Raw genomic sequence first — 24,165 nt, 5'->3', positions numbered from 1 at the left:
ACACATCAGCATTTTTATCAGTAAGGGGATTTCTAAGTGGGCTACTGACACAAAATTCCTACCAGATGTAGCCATCAAGCCAAATATTGAATTCATACAAAGAAATCAGAACATTTAAGTATACAAGTTGAGTCATAATAAATAAAGTGAAATGACACAGGGAATAAGTATTGAACACACTTTACTTAATACTTTGTAGAAAAGCATTTGTTGGTGATCACAGCTTCTAGACGCCTCTTGTATGGAGAGACCAGTCGTCTGTATTGCTCAGGAGTGATTCTGGCCCATTCTTCCACACAAACGGTCTTTAAATCTTGAAGGTTCCTTGGGCCTCTTTTATGAACTTTGATCTTCAGTTCTCTCCATAGATTTTCTATGGGATTTAGGTCAGGTGATTGACTGGGCCATTCAAGCAACTTGATTTTCTTTCTTTGAAACCACTTCATTGTTTCCTTGGCCTTGTGTTTGGGATCATTGTCTTGCTGAAATGTCCACCCTCTTTTCATTTTCAGCTTTCTGGTAGATGGCAGCAGATCTTTATCCAGAATGTCCCGGTACATTTCTCCATTCATCCTACCTTCAATAATATGAAGTCTGCCAGTACCCCTTGCTGAAAAGCAGCCCCAAACCATGATGCTTCCACCCCCAAACTTAACTGTTGGTATAGTGTTCTTGGGGTGGTGGGCAGTGCCATTTCTTCTCCAAACATGATGTGTAGAATGACTGCCAAAAAGTTCAATTTTGCTTTCATCTGACCATACTATAGTTTCCCAATAATCCACAGGCTTCTCCAAATGCTGTTTCGCAAACTTTAACCGGGCCTCAACATGCTTTTTGTTCAGCAATGGAGTCTTGCGTGGTGAGCGTGCATGGATGCCATGGTGGTTCAGTGCATTGCTTATAGTTTTCTTTGAAACAATAGTACCCGCTGATGCGAGGTCTTCCTGAAGTTCTGCCCGAGTGGTTCTTGGCTCTTGGAGAACTCTCCTGATTATTCTTTGGACTCCTCGGACAGGGATCTTACGTGGAGCACCTGATCGTGGCCGGTTTATGGTGAACTTATGCTTTTTCCATTTCCGGATAATAGCCCCCACAGTGCTCACAGGAACATTCAGCATTCTGGAAATGCGCCTATAACCATTCCCATCAAAATGCTTTTCAACGATAAGACTACGCAGATCTTGAGAGAGTTCTTTGTTTTTACCCATCATGAAGTCTTTCCTGTGTGCCTCCTGAGTAATGAGAAGCCTTTATAGGCCATCAATTAGGACTAAAGCAGCTGATATCAATTAGTACTGATAGGGAGCAGGGTTTTTCTCTCAATACTGACAGATCTCCTGACTTTCTATGCCATTTTGCACCTTGTTATCTTCATGTGTTCAATACTTATTCCCTGTGTCATTTCACTTTATTTATTATGACTCAACTTGTATACTTAAATGTTCTGATTTCTTTGTATGAATTCAATATTTGGCTTGATGGCTACATCTGGTAGGAATTTTGTGTCAGTAGCCCACTTAGAAATCCCCTTACTGATAAAAATGCTGATGTGTCAAATACTTATTTTCCCCGCTGTATATATATATATATATAATGGTACTTCAATCAAATTGGTGTCTCGACTTTAACCATCTTACTATTTTTTTACCTGTTATTGTTAATATACTGTCAACTGTAATCAGTATGAGCACTATAATAATATGTTAATGCACAATGGTTTATTTTTAGAGCATGTTTTGCCCCAGAAATTAACAATCAGTGCAAAGAGCTGCATCAGAAATGAATGCAATCAACATTATATACAGTATACAACAAAACTATAATAAGCTTTATATATTTTATTACTTTACAAGCTACAACAATTAAGCACAGTAGCCTATTAGATTTGAATAATATAATTGTTCATATGTGAACAATATAACCTGGTCATTTGAACAAAGTATTGAATTTTAAATCTAAAAATGTATACAAATAATAATGTGTATATATGTATAAATAAAAAATGCTATACACTACACTGATTCACCTGTCAATGAACAGCAGTGTACTGACCTGAACTGTAAAACTAGGTGAAAGTTCATTCATGCAGGTCACCTCATACAACCTCAGTTAAAAGCGCTAATGATGTATTGTCATTTATAATATAAAACAAACAATATATACGCATGTACATTACAGGTTATGAAGTTTTTATGTAACATTCTAACCTGTGAAACTAGATTTCACGCCAGTGCAGCCTCGAGCCAACAAGAGTCTTGCGCTCGCCATCCTTCTCAAAGCGACGTCAGCGTGAGCGCGCGCGTACGCAATGACAAGAGCAATCCCGTCCAGCCGCCATTAAGGCTGCCAATGTATTGCCTTTAAATCAAAATATACAGTTTTGCAGTGTTTTAACGCTAATAATGACATTTTATAATATCGTATATTTTAATACTTCATATAATTGAAATGTCACTTTTATTAAAAGAGAAATGAAGTATGTAACCGCGTCTCTTTTTTCTGCTCAGGCACTGACTTGGGTCTCACTTGGGTCCTACGGCTCATGCACTGCTGTAGTCATTAGATCGACGCGGCGACACATCAAACATTATTCTCTCTCCACGTTCACTACAATAACAGGTAAAATATGATTTATAAACTTGCTTCGCCACCAACATTTTGCGTAAATGCTAAATTCTAATGCATATCTTAAACGGTGTTGTTATATAGACGAAAGAATGAATCCGTTTACTTGTTTGTGTGTTAAAGTGTTATTTGCAGGTCTCGTAACGGTCATTTTAATGTCATGTTTGGTAATGTAATGATTAATGTTGTTTTATAATGATGATATGATCTTAATAAGATGTTTAGATGCTTAGTGCCTTTGTATTTGTCCTTGTCCAGACTCCAGACTACTGACAGAACTAGGTGAAGGGTCACACACACACACACACACACACACACACACACACACACACACACACACACACAGTAATCAGTGATGCAGATACTTGCATAACTGTTATATTATAACACATTTAAAGTATAAATTTGAATAGCAGTGGGGGAAAAATAGCAAACTACAACTTTTTGCATAGTTGCTAAATGTCTATGATAAATTTATTTGAAAAGATGATCTGTGCTAGCATTTTTTTCTTCCCACTTTAATTTTTTAAAATTTAATTATTACTATCCAATATAGATGCAATGTAGTGCTATTTTATATTTGATCATTCAATTTATGTACCTGAATTCATACTAAATTGAGCTATTTATATCATCTGGTGGAATTGTATTCATATCGCAATATGTATCGCAAAAAAACAAAACATTGCAATGTCAGATTTTTATAGAGGTAAAGTTGGTTTTATATTCGGACATTCTACTTTATAGTATAATTTTAGAAAAGTATTCTTTGCAAATTATAATAAGGGAAACATTTTAGCAGCAAAGGACTATCAAAATACAACATTGTTCACAGTGAATTAGATAGTGTTAATGTTGTTTAGTAGTCATACTGACATGCTAATTCTGATCGAATCTTCAAAGTAACATGGTAAACAATGTAGAGACTGCTAAATGAACAAATGTGCGAATATAAAACCAACTTTACCTCTATTAGATTTTTCCAGTGTTGTGCAGCTATAATATATTCATATTTCTAATGAAATACCTTGTGCACCACAGGCTAGTGTTAAAATATGAATACATGGTATTATGAAACACTGTACATTTAGTTGGGTATTAATATGACATGCATTTGTTTAGCTTATTTTTGCATGATTTGTTTGCTAGTTTTGTATTTTTACCGATCCTTACTGTATTTAACCTTAAATTTTTTGAGAACACTAGACTTTAGACTTTACCCATTTGTTTGATATATTTATTATATGTAAAGTAGTTTAGTTGGCTCAGATGTTCTTTTATATATTTATATAAGCACGTGTGAGATATATTTATTCTGACCTGTACTTAATATGTTTTTATTATAATTTTTTTTGTAAAATAAATGGTTACACTAAAATATATTGAACATTATTTTACCCCCTCTTTTGAGTTTCTGTGACTATTTGAAACATTACAGTAGAGAATTGCTTGTTTTGTATATGTATATGAAATTGGTCATTTCTATTGGTAGTTTTAAATAATCATTACTTCATATCTTTCAGGTAATCAAACATGGCGTCGATGCTGATGACTTCACTGAGGAGCAGCCCTTTGACGTCTGTGCAGGCTGTTCAGTTCGGTGAGACGTCCTGTTTTCAGCAGAGCCAATGCATACTTCACATTAATCCGTTTATTCAGCATTTAGCATGTCATTATCATTGATTAGTGCTTTATGACTTACTGCATATTCTTTTTTTTTCCTCCAGCTGCTCGTTCTCTCAGCACATCTGTCCATCTTCAAGCTCAAGGTAATGTGTTTAGACTAGTTATATTTGTATGTATTCTTCAAAGCTATCCATTAAACTAATTAAAGGGATAGTTCACCCAAAACGGATAATTCTGTCATCATTTACTTATTATTCACTTGTCACAAACCTGTTTAAGTTTCTTTCTTCTGTCAAACACAAAACAAGACATTTTTAAAACTGTTGGAAAAAACATCCATTAACTTCCATAGTATGTTGTTTCGTCTTTGGAAGTCAAACATTTTTCAAAGCATCTTCTTTTGCATTTAACAAAAAAAGGAAACTCTCAAAGGTTTAAAACCACTTGAAAGTGAGTAAATTGTAATTTTTTGGGTGAACTACCACTTTAAATGCATTTTAATATATGTATATAACAATTCAATATAATTTAGCTGAAAAAAATTGAATGTGTATGTTTTTAATCAAACAGCAAAGAGTAAGAAGTCTTTGGCCAAACCAGGAGTGAAGAACATTGTTTTGGTTGAAGGCGTTCGAACCCCCTTCCTTCTGTCTGGCACCACGTAAGATAGTGTACATTAGTTTGTGCTTCAGATGAACATGAAGTCAGAAATGCAAGCTGATAAACTGAACACGTTACTTCTCTGAAATTCACATCAAATGTTTGTGGATTATATGTTCATATTTTTGTTAGTTGATGTACATCGTACATGGACTATTTCTACATTTTAAGGATCTAACATGTATTTTATACATAACTGACACCAACTTATGTGTCAAAATATGTACTTTTTCAAAATTAGGTAATTAGTTACATAGTTCATTTATTTTTATGTAGTTTACTTTTGTTAATGGTGAAAAGAAAGCTGGGAACTATAAACTATAGTATGTATGTATGTATGTATGTATGTATGTATGTGTATGTGTGTGTGTGTGTGTGTGTGTGTGTGTGTGTGTGTGTGTGTGTGTGTGTGTGTGTGTGTGTGTGTGTGTGTGTGTGTGTGTGTGTGTGTGTGTGTATACATGCATACATACATGCGTACATACATACACACACACACACACACACACACACACACACACACACACACACACACACACATATATATTTTTTAATATATTTATTAGGAATTTCTCTTCAGTGCTTCCTTGCAAAAACAGATTCTTTGATTTTTTTGTTTCTTTAATGTCTCTGTTTGTCATTAGATACTCAGACCTGATGCCTCATGATTTGGCCAGAGCTGCATTGCAGTACGTCTCCTTACTCTCTCACACACACACACACACACACACACACACACACACACACACACACAATGTCAGAATTATTAACCCCCTGTATATTTTTTCCCCCAAATTCAGTTTAACAGAAAGATTTTTAAAACTTTTTTATAACTCATCTCTAATCACTGATTTCTTTTATCTTTGCCCTAATGACAGTACATAATATTTGACTAGATATTTTTCAGTATACTAGCATTTAGCTTAAAGTGACATTTAAAGGCTTAACTAGATTAGTTAGGCAAATTAGGGTAATTAGGCAAGCCCTTGTTTAACGATGGTTTGTTCTGAAGACATTCTGAAAAAATATTGCTTAAGGTGGCCAATATTGACCTTGAAATGTTTTCTAAAAAAATTAAAAACTTCTTTTATTCTAGCCAAAATAAAACAAATAAGACTTTCTTCAGAAGAAAAAATATTATCAGACATACTGTAAAAAATTCCTTTCTCTGTTAAACATTACTTGGGGAAGAAAAAAAAATCACAGTAGGGCAAATAATTTTGGCTTTAACTGTATATATAAACACACATAAAGCTGTGCTGGTGATTCTGAAACAGATTTTCAAAGCGTGTTTTGTTTCAGGGGTTTGCTGAAAAGAACTGGGATCCCTAAAGATGCGGTGGATTATATTGTCTATGGAGCTGTAATACAGGAGGTGAAGACCAGTAATGTGGCCAGAGAGGTCAGTCTGCATTCCAGTCTTTGCGTTTGGATGTTTAAGCTATTTTTAGTTTGTCACAGATCTGTGTTCAGTCAGGGGTCAGCGATACGAGTATCAAACTCACATCATGAATTTGTCCAGACGATATCGATATCATATCACAGTATGACAAAAAAAAAATATTTTGGTAAATCTATCAAGTTAAAGGCAACATATTAAATTTATAAATAAAATCATGTACTTTTATAGATTTTATTAACTTGCATGACTAGAAATTGTGGCATTGACCTGGTAGGCCTGTATTAAATGCATTAAACATAAATACATGAACATTAATTATACATAAACAGATGTGACAGATAGATGTTCTTAACCTTTTCCAGAGCAGGTTGTGGTTTTGGATTACTTTATAGGTTTATATGCAATATGTGTGTGTGTGTTTTTTAATATATGTTCCATTGGGGTGTAAGAAAAAAACACTTAATTTATTTATATATATATATATATATATATATATATATATATATATATATATATATATATATATATATATATATATATATATATATATATATATATATTTTATATATATATATATTTTATATATATATATATATATATATATATATATATATATATATATATATATATATATATATATATATATATTATATATATATATATATATTATATATATATATATATATATATATATATTTATATATATATAAATATATACATATTATATATATATAAATATATATATATATAAAATATATATATTTTTTTTTACATTTTCTTAAAGTATAGTATACAATTTATATCATTTTTACAGTTTTAAATTATTCAAGAATTTATAAAATACATTTTATAGTGTTTATATACATAGTGTTTATATACATATATATATATATATATATATATATATATATATATATATATATATATATATATATATATATATATATATATATATATATATATATATATATATATATATATATATAATAAAAATATTATTATATATATATAATAAAAATATTATTAAATACACTTTTTTGCAGGCGGCTCTTGGTGCTGGATTTTCAGATAAGACTCCTGCGCACACAGTGACAATGGCCTGCATTTCATCCAATCAAGCAATGACCACAGGTACTAAACACACACATATTATGCTAACGATAAAAGGCGCATCACATGCAGTACATTTACTTTTAGTTATTTAGCAGATGCTTTCATTCAAAGTCACTTACAATCAGTGTTGGGTGTAATTGTTTACAAAGTAACTAGTAACCTTTATTTAAATTACTTTTCTGCTGTAAATGTAAAGGGATTACTTTAAATTTTTGATAACTTAGTTACTTACCTTTAGTTACTTAGTTACTTAAATGCTACACATAAATTCAACAGTTCTATATAAATCAGTCAGTTCAGAGAAGCAGTCTTATTATATCTTATATATAGTATTTGTTTTATTATTTATTGATTTAATCACATATATATATATATATATATATATATATATATATATATATATATATATATATATATATATATATATATATATATATATACATATTTATTTATTTATTTATTTATTTAACCAAAGAATTTTACATGACATTGATGGCACATGCTTAAGAAACAATAAAATGAGTAAAAAATTAATGAATTGAGGGTTTAATTTCTATTGTCTGTAATATTTTTACAGGGACTTTAATAGTATTAGGTAGTATTAAGTTACTTTTCAGACAAAATCATTAGAAATGTCATTTTGAAATGATTTTGAAATTAATTAGTAATCAGTCTTTTTTTTTTAGCAAGTAACTTACCTAACACTGCGTACAACAAGGAAGGCATCAAGTGATTCTTCATAAAAAGTGCTGCTAATACAACATTTCTGACCATTAAAACGTGCTGTATAAATGTACATGTGATCCTGTATGCATAAACACAACATTCAGTAAACTAATCACTTCCTCTGAGTGTACGTAGAGCGAGTGAACAGAAGATTGTTAAATGCAGTGACGTGTTGGTCATGATTGTTTGTTGTAGCTGTGGGTTTGATCGCTGCTGGTCAGTGTGATGCTGTAGTCGCTGGCGGGGTTGAATTTATGTCTGATGTACCAATCAGACACAGCCGCAAAATGAGGAAGACCATGCTCTCTCTGAATAAAGCCAAAACCCTCGGGGCCAGATTGTCTCTGTTGGGCTCCATCCGCCTCGCTCACCTGGCACCTGAGGTACTACATCACCCATAATGCACTTCACAACTGTATATCATATAATATGAATAATAATAAAAATTGTAAATGTTATTATTGATGTTCTTTAAAAAAATATATTAATTTCATATTTATCATTTTATTTATTAGTTTGTTACATCATTTATATTGTTCTGGTTATTTTAAATATTATAACATAAAACTAGTACTACTACTACTGCTACTACTACTACTACTATTAATAATAATAATAATAATGACAAGATATTTAACTTTATTTTATTATAAATTTTATGATTTTTATTGTTAGTATTATTTATACAAACATTAATTCATTATTACATATAAACGGTGATAATCTTATTCTGTGTTTTTTTTTGTTGTGCTTTTATTTAGCATTACTTGATTGCATTATTTATATTATTCTACATTTTTATATTGTTACATATAACGATTATAATAGTAATCATTATTATAAATTTATTTTATTTAGATTATTATTGGTAATATTTTTCAAACAGTAATTCATTATTAAATATAAATGATGATTATGTTGTTCTGTGACTTGTTTTTTATTAAGAATTATTTTATGAAGATACATAGACTTATTAATATGTATATTATTATTATTATATTTTAACATATATTTAACATAATGTTTTTCATTACGATAATATTATGATTATGTGTAATAATATTATTTTTACAACCAATAATTCATTATTACATAAAAAACACGGTACTGTTATTCTGAGTTTTATTTACAATTATTTTTATCAAGTTATGATTTTTTTCACTACATAGACTTATTAATATGTATATTATTCTATATTATCATTATTATTAATAATAATAATAGTATTAATAATAATAAGAAGAAGAATATTCATAATAATTGTAATAATTATTAGTTGTATATAAATGTATAATTATGTATTTTATATGCCATAATTATTAATTTAAAAAATATATATTATTTGGTTTTGTACTTTACACATATTTTTTGTTATTTCATGGCATATTATTTTATGACATATAATGGAAAATTATTATATACATAATATGAATATTTTTGTTAGTAGTAATATTTACTCTTTATTAAATTAATAAATGCTTATGTTTTATATAATTACAAAATGGCTCTCCAGGATTTTGCAGGGATTTTTTTTATTTTATTTTTTTGATATTTGTGTCCTAAAATGACTGTTTTAAATAAGGCTGTTCTCAAAACATGTAGAGAAAAACCATTACGGTTCATTTCAAAACAATTCGCCCTCCTGTGTATGTTTTAATTTATTTTTCAATTATTTCCCAAATGATGTTTAACAGAGAAAGGAATTTTACACAGGATTTCTGATAATATTTTTATTCTGGATAAAGTATTTACTGTATTTCGGCTAGAATAAAAAAGTTTACTTTTTTAAAACCATTTTAATGTCAAAATTATTATCCTCCTTAAGCAGTATTTGTTTTCTATAGTCTACTGAACAAACTACTAATATACAATAACTTGCCTAATTACCCTAAACTGCCTAATTAACCTAGTTAAGCCTTTAAATGTCACTTTAAGCTGTTTAGAAGTGTCTTAAAAAATATCTAGTCAAATATCCAGTACTGTCATCATGGCAAAGATAAAATAAATCAGTTATTAGAAATGAGTTATTTAAACTATTATGATTAGAAATGTGTTGAACAAAAATATATATAATATATGTATATGTGTGTTTAGCTGCCGGCTGTAGCGGAGTTCTCCACAGCAGAGACGATGGGTCACTCCGCTGACCGTCTGGCTGCAGCTTTCGGTGTGTCGCGTCTGGAGCAGGATGAGTTTGCTCTCCGCTCTCACACACTCGCTAAGAAAGCTCAGGACGGCGGGCTGCTCAGTGACGTTGTTGGATTCAAAGTGCCAGGTCAGTCATTTTTTTCAGTTCAATTATCAGATTAGGTTTTTTTTTAGTATTTTAGTATTACATATATACACACCTATATTTCCTTTTCTTACATTTTTAATACAAGATTTATTTTATTTTATTAATAATTTTATTTAATTATAAAGCACTTTGGATTCAGTTGTGCAAAATTGTGCTTTATAAATAAAGTTTGCCTTGCCTACACAATATCAACTAAATTCTTCATTTTTTGTTACTTTTAATTTTTCTTCCTTTTTTAAAATTTGTATTTAATGTTTTTCTATAACATATACTAGTTTTTGAACTGTTATACTAAGTTATTTTGTTAGATAATTTATTAATATATCCTATTAAAAATATGAATTTAGATTTGTGAGGTTGGGGGGGGGGGTACTTATACGTATACTGGTCAAATACAGTTACATCCATTAATTTACCATTACGTTGTTTTAATTGTATTGGCATCATATGAATTTACTTAACATGTAACTTACTTGGCTAAACAAATACCTCATTTTAACAAACTTGCCTATAAACTAATTCCAGAAAAAGCTGTATTTTAAGTATGCATACACAAGACATTTCTATTCATTCAGTGAGATAATGCAATCGAGTCAGATCTAGAAATGTGCTTAAATTTGTCTTTGTGTAGACAGAACAGCACACATGAAGGTTTTACATTCAAGCAAGTGTCTAGTTAATCAATGTTTTCTCATTACAATCTTCATTCATTCATTTTCTTGTCGGCTTAGTCCCTTTGTTAATCTGGGGTCGCCACAGCGGAATGAACCACCAACTTATCCAGCAAGTTTTTACGCAGCGGATGCCCTTCCAGCCGCAACCCATCTCTGGGAAACATCCACACACCCAATCACACACACACTCATACACTAAGGACAATTCACATGCACCACATGTCTTTGGACTGTGGGGGAAACCGGAGCACCCGGAGGAAACCCATGCGAAGGCAGGGAGAACATGCAAACTCCACACAGAAACGCCAACTGAACCGAGGTTCGAACCAGCGACACAGCGACCTTCTTGCTTGGAGGCAACAGCACTACCTACTGCGCCACTGCCTCACAGATTACAATCTTATGATTTCCTATTAATTCCATAGAACGGCTGAGCATAGTAGGGCTTACCAATAAGGCAGTATTATGAGTTATGAGTTTCTATCTTCTGCTGAACACTAAAGAAGACATTTTGAAGAATGCTGAAAACCTGTAACCATTGACTTCAATAGTAGGAAACACAAATACTATGCAAGTCAATGGTTACAGGTTTCCAACATTCTGCAAAATAGCTACTTTTGTGTTTTAACAGAAGAAAGGAACTCATAAAGGTTTAAACAAGTAAGGGTGAGACAATGATGACCGTGCTGTCAGTTTTAAGCTGAGCTACTTCTTTAATGTCCTAACGTCTGTGTCACAGGGAAGGATATTGTGTCTAAAGATAATGGGATTCGTCCTTCCACTATGGAGCAGATGGCTAAACTCAAACCTGCCTTCGTCAAACCTCACGGCACCGTAACCGCAGCAAACTCATCCTTCCTGGTCAGTTTAACGCTCTTGATTCATCATAGCATTAACCGATGCAACATCTGTCGAAGTGTGTGTTTGTGTGTGTGTGTGTTTGTTCACTCAGACTGACGGTGCATCTGCAGTTTTGATCATGTCAGAAGAGAAAGCTCTTGCTATGGGTTACAAGCCTAAAGCGTATCTCAGGTACAAAACAAACTAAATAATGCTTTATGTAAAAAATCTACTATCAGCTTTTCAGTCATCATCATATGTGTTTTACTAGAAAATTGCAATTGTCAATGAAAGTCGGACAGGCTCATGCAGTTCATCAAACTCCGTCTTTTATAATCAAAAGCGGAATAAAACAGTCTCCTCAAAGCCGACGTATCAGCGCGCTGCTACATAGAAAACATGTTTCCATTCACACCTTCTGATTGGTTTTTGGGATATAGCGGCTTTTGCTGTCAAAGGCAGGTGGCGTTTAGAGGCTTTTGCCAACAAACTGTTACTTCTGAATGTGTAGACGCTGAGATTTCGATGATTTGAAGCTAATCTTTTTGTTGATGGTGTACTGCGTGCCTAAAGCATTCGCTCAATGTCATTATCTCTTTTTTGGCGGACGTTGCGTTTAGCGGCTTTTGCATCTGAACTCTTCAAATTGTTAAGGGGGCTAATAATATTATTTCAGCCATTTTCCTTCAGCTTAGTCCATTTTTTTCAACGGGGGTCACCACAGTGGAATGAACCACCAACTTATCCAGCATATGTTTTACACAGCGAATACATAAACACTCATTCACACACATAAACTACAGCCAATTTAGTTATATTTCCCAATATTTAACAGATGTTTACCAGAACAAGGAAATGTTCACAGTATGTCTGATAATATTTTTTTCTCCTGGATAAAGTCTTATTTGTTTTATTTCGGCTAGAATAAAAACTTTTTTTTTATTTTAAGAGCAAAATTTTTAGCCCCCTTAAGCAATATTTGTTTTCGAGTGTCTACAGAACAAACCGTCATTATACAATGATTTGCCTAATCAATGTAGTGTAAGCCTTAAAATGTCACTTTAAGCTAAATACTAGAATCTTGAAAAATATCCAGTACTGTCATCCTGGCAAAGGTTAAATAAATCAGTTATTATAGATGAGTTATTAAAACTATTGTGTTTAGAAATGTGTTGAGGAAATCTTCTTTTGGTTAAACAGAAATTGGGGGAAAATTTTACAGTAGACTAATAATTCAGGAGGGCTAATAATTCTGACTTCAACTGTATGTCAACATCTCTCAGTATCTCGCAGTGCTGATGTTGTTTAACTGTATGTGTGTTTTTACCTTCAGAGATTTTGTGTACGTTTCTCAAGACCCAAAAGACCAGCTTCTTCTCGGGTGAGCCTCCGTTTCTTTTCTTTCTTTCTCTTTCAGGCCTCTGAGCTTTCCTGCTGTGGGTTTTGTTATTGTTGTGGTTTGGTTGTGTTGTGGTTTGTTAGTTTGTGACTGACATTCGTTCAGTCTGCAGAAAAATAAGACTCTGTGGTATACTGTAGATTCCTGTTTGAAATGTTTTTATATAGTATAAAGGATTTTTTTTGCATATTCCATAAATGGTAAGTTAATGTTGCCTGGTACACATCCATTACAGATAAAGGCAAATAGTAAGTTTACTATATTTTTTCATCTAAATTTACACTTATTACGTCCATTTGGTTCTCACTCAAGATGTCTAACACTAAAGTAATTTATTGTATTGATTGGTTATTATTATTAATTAATTAATTAAAAAATGTAATAAAAATTAATTATTACATAAAATAATTAAATATTTCAATGTTATATGTTTTTTTGCATGTTGTTTTATGTAATTATATATTTAATTATAATTTATTCATGTGATATAAAGCTGAATTTTCAGCATCATTACTACAATCTTCAGTGTCACATGATCTTTCAGAAATCATGGTAATTTGTTGCACAAGGAAATGTTTTATTATTATTAGTAGTAGTACTATGATTATTATCATTGTTAGTATCAGTATTATTATTATTATTATTATTAGTAGTAGTAGTAGTAGTAGAATTATTATTATTATTAATATTATTATTAGTAGTAGTAGTATTAGAATTATTATTATTATTATTAGTAGTAGTAGTAGTAGAATTATTATTATTATCATCATAAATGTTGAAAACAATTGTGCAAAATAATATTTATTGAAAATAATTTTTTGAGGACTGAATAGTAAATAGAAAGAAAATGTTTAACAAACCTAGTAAATTATTTGCTATCATTTTAAATCAATTTTTAAATGATTATTTCTGAATTAACTTGTTGTTGTTGTTGTTATTATTATATTTGCATAAAAGAAAAAATACTGATCTTAAATCTTCATTTAATCTAAACATATCACAAAATAACTTTGCATAATGGCATAAATAATACTCATATCGTTGTCATAAAAAATTCACTGCTTTCGTTTTTGTATTCTGATTATATATTATGGTGTCAAAAATGTAAATAAAACGCATTAAATTTAGTTCGTCATAGTAATTATCAAACAAAATCTGTCTGCGTTAATCAGCCTTTGAGATCTGAGATTTAAATATGCAAATGTGCTTATTCTTTATCTTTACCATATATCTTTATCAAATGTGCCTATACATTTTATCTCTGTCTGTCTCACATCTCACAAACATTCTTCTTGTTTCTGTACCGTTTTCTCTCTCAGACCAACATACGCCACCCCAAAGGTGCTGGAGAAGAGCGGTCTGACCATGGATGACATCGATGTGTTCGAATTTCATGAGGCTTTTGCTGTGAGTTACGTTTTCAGTTCAGTGTTCAAGCACAGCATTCTTTAAATGTCCTGTGAATTTAATTTACCACATTTTTACCACATTATAGTGTAACGGTAAAAAAAAAAAAAATCATACATCACATTTGAAGTTGTGGTCTTGTGTATATATTTACTACAAAAAGGGAGTAACTAAACCTAATATCACCTAATATGATCCCTCTGACTTCAAATTAATAATATAAAATAAAAATATAAAAATAATATAACAATAATTCTATAATATTATCGAATAATATAATTTTATTAGTAATTTGAAATGATATATTGTACAAAAATAATAAATATATATTCCTTAACAGAAAATCAGAATCATAAATGAATTAGAAAAAACATTTGAACATTTCACGCATAGATTTTGCATGGTTAGTGAATGAGACCCTTTATTTTTTTACAGTGTACAGTTAAAAACCACACTAAGGCCATTATTTGTGCTTTTTGTTCAAACTATTTATTTAAAATGAAATAAAAACAACAGAATTCTTGAGATTTTTTTGGAACAACTTAATACTTTTATGTTCAATCCGCTTAACCTAATCGATTTATGTTGGGACAACATGGATGAATTGTGTGGAACCCTGCATTTTTTACAGTTTGCATGCATTTTATGGTTAGAATACACATACATTTGGTAGAACCCTTTCTTTATAAATATATCAGATTTAATAGAGACTGTGTGAATAGCGAGTGATGTTCTGTTGTGGTTGTGCTCTGCTTTAAACAGGGTCAGATCATGGCAAACCTGAAGGCGATGGGCTCTGACTGGTTCGCTCAAACATACATGGGCAGAAAGACTAAGGTGAGTGTGTGTGTTCACATCAGGCGGTGTAAATACTGCTTAAAGATCAAGCCACGGGTTGTGCGTTCGATGCACAGGAGGCCTTGAGTCATGAAGTACTGTATAGCTGTTGTGCCCTTGAGCAACACACTAAACCTCAGGATACTCCAGGGGGATTTCAGCAGTAATAAAACGACTAGATGTCACATCAGGTATAGGAACGCATTAATAAAGAAGAATTACTGGAACTAGGTTTTTATTTTTTCATGAAAAACAAATGTGAGCTGTGTTTAGCATTATAAAACGCACCTTTTTATGCTGCCTAACAAAAGGGAACTGTGCATTTGGTCAAAATTGAGTTAAAGGATAAATGGGCTTTGTGGAAGTCTCCTGATTTAAATGTTTTTCCATATTTCAGAGAAAGAAAACTGTTAAAATCACAGTCACTATGAAATCCAAGCTGATGTAAAAACTTTAAATGCATTTTGTCATTTCACTGTTTGCATGGGTACACTTACAGTATAGATGTAAGATGAATTATTGTTGCAAACGGTGATGCTTTAATGGGCGACTCAAACACCGTTTTGCTTAATGATATCTAGTACTTGTTTATTAATAATTTTCAAGTGCTTTTTCTAAAAAATAATGCATGTTTTGTTCAAGAATATGATATACATTTAATATTTCTACTTTGACAGCCATTAGAAGTCATGTACATGATTTCATCTAAAAAAAAAAAAACATGCAAAACTTGAATCAGTGAACTTTGTACAATTCTGAGCTGATTTTCACATATACGACATTAAAATTATGGCCATTGATTGAAAATGCATGTCTGAATCTGAATAGATATCCATTTGAATGTACAGTGGGGAAAATAGGTATTGAGCACGTCACCATTTTTCTCAGAAAACATAATTCTAAGTGTGCGGTTGGCTTGAAAATTTCTCCAGATGTTGGTAACAACCAAAGAAATTCATATATGCACAGAAAACAAATCTAGTTAGTTAACAAATTAAGTTATGCCTAATAAAATGAAATGATGCAGGGAAAAAGGATTAAGGAAAAGCAGTCTTATGTTGAGTATATTTTATGAATAGCCAAAAATACATTTTATGGGTCAAATTGATTGAATTTTTTAAAGTCATTTTACATAAATCATTAGAATTTTGAAGATGTTCTTCTATGAAGGTGTATAGTAAATTTGCTACCACAAATATTTTGAAACCCATTTTTTTGGTTAGTAATATGCATTTCTAAGAACTTTAATTTTAATGGTGATTTTCTCAATATACATTTTTTTAATCTTCAGATTCCAGATGTTTAATGCTTCTCAATTTCTGCCATATATGGTCCTATATTAACAAAGCAAACATCAATAAATACCTTATTTATTCAGATTTGAGGTGATAATTAAGGCTCTATTTTAACGACCTGTTAAATCCAAACACGCGTCATATTCTTATGCCCCTAATGGTGATGCACGCATCTCTAAAACTCGACAGGTGGACAAATCTAAACTTGTTTTTATTAAAACAAATATAAATATACATATAATAAATAATACTGCTAATAATAATAATAATAATAACATTACACAAATGCAAATTGTCATCAAAAAAGTTTTTATATTTATGTAGAAAATAATAATTTTTGTAACATTTTAATCCTTTATTTTTTTATGATTTTAAGGATATTTGTGTATTGCTGTACATCCTGTGTGTATTAAGCAATGTGTAAGTGTTTAAACCTGCATAGGTGCAAAACTAACGTTCTCTGCGCTGGACTTTCGACCAGCTTTTATTTGGTAAATGTCAAATAGCTATGCACCAACAACTGGTCTAACACACCTCCTTTTCAGACCTCCCATGAGTCCACAAACTGGCGCAAATAAAATGATTTGCTATTTAAAAAACTTGGTGCAAAACATGAACATTACGGTTGTGCTGATCTAAAAAATAGCAACAAATCGCGCCATACACAACTTGCGGCTTATTGCGCCGGGTGTATGATAATTGACTGTAGATTTATGGTCCAGGGTCACATATGTGTTTTACAGATTGATAAAATAAGAAAGCATCCAAATGTTGCAACATTACTGTATTCAGCCTATTCAATTATATAATTTTAGTTTCAAAATATCTGTTTTTATATGTAAGATTTAAGAATGGCTAATGATGAAGCTGACCTCGTATACTGTAGGGAAGCGAAACCAATTCATAATTTATGATTTATCACAGAAAAGGCATGGTCACTGTTTGATTCACACCAGCAACGAGAAGCCGGCAGGTTGATCAGAAGACCCCAGTGCTCTGGTTATGGGTGTGAAAGGTCACTGATATATTGGGATTTTAGACCAAATAGCGCCTTGTAAACACAAATCAAAATGTAAAAAAATCGACCCTGAATTTTGAGATGCTAAGACCGGGAAAATGTGATCCTTATTTTGACCCTGTTAACAGCATAGCCGCTGCATTTTAAACAAGCCGTAGACGAGACAACACAGAGCAGGCCAAAGAGTCTAACCTTGAGGAAATAAATGAGTGGATCGCAATTGCCAAGTTCAAATGGGAAAGAAAATGTTTTATTTTGTACATTAGATTCCAGTTGATGAAAGCTACCCTTGAAATAGACACTGACCTGCTGTCTGAAATGTATTGCTGAGTCAAAGATCACTTCATTAACTTTGGTTTTACTATCTTTTAATTGCAAGGAACTGTTAGCCGACCAATATTTAATATCTCTCAAGCCGTCTAGGTCATTTTGAGATGACCAGCTTGTGCTTACTGAAAAATAAAATGGGCAATCATCAAAATAACAGAGATGAGATGTGGTGTATTTTTGAAAAATGCAACTTGGGGAGCATGCACAATGAAAATAACAAGGATCCTAAGACTGACCCTTGAGGAACACCACATGGTAATTGAGCCAAGGGAGAAAAAGTTGCCTTCTAAGTTAAATAGTTTGGACGTTGGACTGCTTTTGTTGGTTTTGTAAGCACATAAAACAATATTAGAGGTGGAACATTACTCATTAATTGAATACATTTTCAACTTGGTTTTGTATTGATTTATATATAATATGAAGAGTTCCGAAGCAAAAGGAGCTTAACGCCACTTCCGCCAAAAATTAGAAAAGGCAAGTTTATTTATATAGCACATTTCATACACAGTGTCAATTCAAAGTGCTTTACATAAACAGGAATTAAAGAGACACAAGTTAGAAAATAAAAACAAATAATAAGAATTATAAAAATAAGAATGAAAATAGATAAAACAGATAAAAAAAATGTGTTAAAGTAGGTTATAAGATGGTGAAAGAAAAGAAAGACATAATAGTGCGATCTGTCGGACGCAGCACAGTGCTCATACAGTAAAGGCACAGCTAAACAGATGTGTTCTCAGTCTTGACTTGAATGTGTCTAATGTTGGAGCACATCTGATCAATTCCGAAAGCTGATTCCAGCAGCGAGTTGCATAGTTGCTGAAAGCTGATTCAACACTGATGACATTATCACTGATGATAATCACACTGAGCGAATGCTTTAGGCACGTAGTACAAAAAATAGATTTGCTTCAAATAATCTAAATCTCAGCGTCAGCGCATTCAGAAATAACAGTTTGTTGGCAAAAGCCTCTAAACGCCACCTGCCTTTGACAGCAAAAGCCGCTATATCCCGTGAACCAATCAGAAGGCGTGAATCGAATCATGTGTGTTCAACATAGCAGCACACTGATATGCCAGGGGTCCGTTCTTCGTACCTCGCTTAAATGATCTAAAATTATTTGGCAGATCCTGGATCTTTTAATCTTGATAACTGATCTCTCGCTAATTTGGTTCTTCAAACAAGTTCGCGAATCTGATTAGAATGTCTGGATAAACTGATCTGAGATCGCTGCGTGTGTTGTGAAGGACAGATCTATCGATCCTCGAAATCATGATCAGCAATGCAACGATTGGCTGACGGCACAGCAGCGTAATGACATCATCTGATTAATATTCAATTATCCATGTGAGCAAAATTACATCAAATTAGCAGTAAACGGTTTGTTAAATATGACACGCAATAACCTTCCACATTTGTTGTGAGCTGCAGGCTTTACACTTTCATGTGTCAAGAGTATTCATCATGTATTTCAATGCAAATCAATGTATTTAGTTCTACATTTAGAAAAGATTTTCTTTATTATAGTAGCCGTTTTTTAATCGGTGTAAAGAATAACTGGTTGTTTACAAAAGCATTTTCATATTGGTAAAGGCGTCTGCAACTTTTGTGAAGCATCAAATCACCGGCATATTAACTATCAAAACATGTTTATGTCTGCATAAATGTATTATTGCTTTTAAAAAAAGTCACATATTGTGCATTTCTATTATGCGCAATTTGTACTAAAGCGATCTAAAAAGTTCATATCAGTAAGTTTTCTCTTTGCACCACCAGGTGGCAGTCTTTGTACTTTCATTTCGAAGGTGCAGATTGCATAAGTTTTATCAATATGTATAACTTAATTTATTTTATTAATGACTATAACTTTATATATATGGTTAAAAATATGTACCATTTTCCCAAGTGTATAACTACTACTGTAAGAAAATATCAGAATTCGGAACATACTTTCTGTATTATCTTTGCTTGAACTGAGCCGATCTAATCCTGTTTATATGAATTGAACCTGCTCCCGATCAGGTTTGACCTAGCAGAACTGTTGCTATGACAACAACTCTCGGATCAGCTTTGAAGAACGAAACAATCCTGGATCGTGTCAAATCGTCAATATCCAAATCCAGCTAACCGAGTAATCCACGTACGAAGAACGGACCCCAGCTTTTATAAAGAGACATATTCCGCTTTTGAATTTGATTTTAAAAGATGGAGTTGGACTGGATGAGCCTGTCCGACTGTCAGTGAATGGAAAATGAAAGTGTCCCTTATCTTAAATATCTGTGCATTATAAGAGAAAGAAAACACACTGTATACAGTCGGAAGTGTAGCATGCATTCATAACATGTTTTTGCGCAGTGACGCTACTTTGAGTCCGATTCACTATACATTAAACGGCAACTGCGTTTCACGAAAGACAGAGTTAAGATGCTGTTCTTTTAATCCACATGGAGGCTATGAGGATAAACACGGGACTAAGACCTTAAGTATGATGAGAATCAATGAATGAAGCTTCTAAAACTGTCTGAGAGAAATCCCCTTTTTGCCCAGTAGACCTACCTTGTGTTTTATTTGCTAATTTAAGCTATTATTAAAAGATAAATATAATGTGTAAAACTATACTCACTATATTTACTTACTGAACTATATTTAGCTGGTTTTGACGCAAAAGAAAATTTACCTTGTTAAAAAAAAACAAAGAATTGTCTAAAGTAACAATTTTGAAAATAAAAAAGGTATTTTATTTACCAGCTAATAACCTTTTCATTACATATTAAATGAAACTTCTGAACCTAATCAGAGGAGCCATATATATATATATATATATATATATATATATATATATATATATATATATATATATATATATATATATATATATATATATATATATATATATATTCTTTTTCAAATAGAAGATGTCGATGGTGCTCATTGGTTTCAACTTCCAAAATGCAGTTTCAGTGCAGCTTCAAAAGGGCTTTACATGATCCCAGCTGAGAAAAAAAGGGTCTTGCGTAAAAATATATATATACGTATATGAATAAAATAAATATAAATATACGTTTTTGGTGGCTTAGTGTGGACGGAGATATGTTCAGAAACACTGGATGAAACGCTAGTGTAAACGAGGCCTCAGTGTAAACACAGCAGCGACAGAATGCTGCCCCAGATAGTCATACAGTGTGAAGACAACTGTGCCGCCACTACTTTGAAAAAAGCTCAGTCTGAACTCGGCATTAATCGATTTGTGTTGGGAAGGCATTGTGTGGATCACAGCATGTACAGTGATTGGTGATCAATGAAAATAATAAAAGCTCATGTGCTGTTTTTTTTTTTCTCTGTTTCATCAGGTCGGCGTCCCACCGATGGAGAAGTTTAACACGTGGGGTGGTTCTCTGTCCCTCGGTCATCCATTTGGAGCCACCGGCTGTAGGCTGGTGACCACCGTGGCCCATCGCCTGCAGAAGGAGGGCGGTCAGTACGGGCTAGTGGCAGCGTGTGCTGCTGGAGGACAGGTGTGTGTGACAGTCTCCTCAATAAACTGCCTTATGCCAGTGTTTCTCAACCACGTTCCTGAAAGACCACCAGCTCTGCACAATTTCTATGTCTCCCTAACCTAACACACCTGATTCAGGTCATCAGCTCATTAGCAAAGACTGAAAGAGCGGTAATCGGTGTGACAGACAAAGGAGACACCCAAAAACATGCAGTGTTGGTGGTTATTCAGCAACATGGTTGAGAAACACTGCCTTGTACAATTACACAAACGGAAATAACCATAACATTGTGTTGTATGTGTGTTGCAGGGTCATGCAATGGTGATCGAAGCTTATCCTCAGTAATCTGCGCACTTCTACACACACACACTTGGATCCTGTAAATACTAACGTGCCGTAATGCCTTGAAATGAAATGTTGTTGTACGTTATCTAGAGGTTCTTGATTTAAAATGCTGCTTGTGGATGTAAATGTAAACATAACTTTATTCGAGAACGTCTTTAGGAGAAGATCAGGAGATGCTCAGTGAGTTGCATGCTGAATGTAGCACTTAAAAGGCCAGTTGATTCTGATGCTAGGTAAGAAATCACCAATTCATATTTGATTTTGAAAGAGATGAAGGGGAACCGAGAGTTCTAGACTTTTGTTCTAATTCCAAGTGTTCTAAATTATAGATGCATTAGCAATAAACGCCTTTGAGCTCTTGAGGATTAGATTGTAAGAAGGACTGATTCTAGATCAGTCGTTAGGATGATAAAGGTTTTGCTCTTAAACTCGTGTGCCTCAGATTCAGGCAAGTGAACCTCTGGAGAACTGAGATCGCTTTCTCCCTTTTCTAACAGTTTGTACAAATAAACATTATTTGAAACCACAAACTATTTTCACCTTTTTTTTTTTTTAGTTTAGTTGTATTTTTTTAAATTCCTGATAATACCATTTTAAAGTTTTTAAAGTATATATATATATATTCATTTCTAAGAGTGATGCTGTGGCGCAGCGGGTTGCACAGTCGCCTCACAGCAAGAAGATTCCTGGTTCGACCCACGGCTGGGTCAGTTGGCATTTTTGTGTGGAGTTTGCATGTTCTCCAGGTGTTTGCAAGGGTTTTCTCCGGGTGCTTCGGTTTCCCCCACAAGTCCAAGCATGTGGTATAGGTGAATTGGGTACGCTAAATTGTCCGTAGTGTATGTGTGTGAATGAGTATGTAAGAATGTTTCCCAATGATGGGTTGCAGCTGGAAGGGCATCCACTGTGTAAAACATATGCTGGATAAGTTGGCAGTTCATTCCGCTGTGGCGACTCCTGATTAATAAAGGGACTAAGCGAGAAGAAAATGAATGAATGAATGAACATAAAAAATATGAAGAGAAATATATCATTTGAAGTCAAATTAAAATGTAAAACTTTACCTTAAATGTCTTTAATACTATTATAATACATTTTTGTTTGTTTTCCTTTTTGGTTGTTTTTTGTTATTTTAATACAGAAGTTGGAAAAGTTTAAAGAAGAGTTGCCATACATTTTTAACAAACTATCAAGTCATTAAAAAAACGTCAGATATATGAATAAATATTACAAATATGTGAATTTTACATCAGTTAATGTCAAACATCTATAAATTATCGTCTCTGTCGTGCCATTTGTTATAGGCTATATATAACCTAAACATAAAAATATAATTGTAGAGAAATAATATTTTTGAATGTTATTGTAATGAAACACATTTTCTACAGACATAATTACCCAGCCCGCAGTCACACTCACACATGCAGAACAAGACGCTAAAGTCGGATTGCCTCAAAGTGGCGCAGAGTTACGTCACTTGCTGCGCAAGTTTTGCGCACATTCATGAGCGCAGCGCTGTTTACAGAGTGTGTAATTGAATTCATAAGCACCCAGAGGATCATCTTATTCAGTCGTGAATCCCTTGGTGTGTAAATGCGCGTGTTTCAACTCCTCAGAAGATGCACTACACATATCGCCGTTGGACTGAAGCGTCCCGATCCCCCCGTGAGCGCGCGCGCCCCGCTTCCGTTTCATCCCGCGCCCGCCTTCACGACACCGGCTTGTTTTCCTCCCAAATTGCTCGTTTGCCGTCATTTCGCATTCCGTAAAACGTCTGCTTCATTAAATTATTTTTAAACGAATTAACTCCAATATTTTTTTTCCCAACAAGCGTCACGCCTCTAGCCTACTTCTATATTTGCGTATTAATGTTGTTATTTGTGCAGAAAAGTTTTTAGAGCGCTTCAGAGATTTTGAACTGGAGTCAGGGAGAGAGAGAGAAAATGTTTTTATCCAGATGCAAAACGGAGTAAAATGTAAATAGCGGTTGCGTGTCGGTTTTTTTGTTTTAACCTTCAAACGTCGTGAACCCGCGAGACGGGCGCCGCAGCGCGCGCTTTGATCAGTCGCGCGC

General features: G+C 32.9%; 2 protein-coding genes across 4 annotated transcripts in view; one reads left to right on the top strand and one right to left on the bottom strand.

Moving 5' to 3' along the window:
- The window catches only part of hadhaa (hydroxyacyl-CoA dehydrogenase trifunctional multienzyme complex subunit alpha a), a 33,520-nt gene extending 31,230 nt beyond the window's left edge, over positions 1 to 2,290 (bottom strand). For 2 of the 3 annotated variants that reach the window (XR_012395489.1, XM_073932479.1), the window contains exon 1: positions 2,208 to 2,286. Coding sequence is in view for 1 of the 3 variants with exons in the window: in NM_001105276.1 (NP_001098746.1) it covers positions 2,208 to 2,268 (61 nt within the window). In the remaining 2 variants the exon portion in view is untranslated. 3 annotated transcript variants of the gene reach the window in all.
- Positions 2,291 to 2,589: 299 nt separating this feature from the next.
- Positions 2,590 to 22,621, top strand: hadhb (hydroxyacyl-CoA dehydrogenase trifunctional multienzyme complex subunit beta). Its single transcript, NM_200019.1, is given in 16 exon segments — positions 2,590 to 2,619; positions 4,149 to 4,225; positions 4,353 to 4,394; positions 4,822 to 4,912; positions 5,556 to 5,600; positions 6,214 to 6,313; positions 7,357 to 7,444; positions 8,348 to 8,535; positions 10,247 to 10,427; positions 11,862 to 11,983; positions 12,075 to 12,154; positions 13,296 to 13,343; positions 14,681 to 14,768; positions 15,531 to 15,605; positions 21,600 to 21,764; positions 22,056 to 22,621. Coding segments are annotated over 15 exon segments (1,416 nt in total). The 5' UTR covers positions 2,590 to 2,619; positions 4,149 to 4,158; the 3' UTR covers positions 22,092 to 22,621.
- The last annotated feature ends 1,544 nt before the right edge of the window (positions 22,622 to 24,165 follow it).

Source organism: Danio rerio, chromosome 20 (genome assembly GCF_049306965.1).
Source record: "Danio rerio strain Tuebingen ecotype United States chromosome 20, GRCz12tu, whole genome shotgun sequence".
Taxonomy (NCBI): Eukaryota; Metazoa; Chordata; class Actinopteri; order Cypriniformes; family Danionidae; genus Danio; species Danio rerio.
Note: the sequence above shows the minus strand (reverse complement) of the source record. Positions and strands in the feature narration are given on the sequence as shown.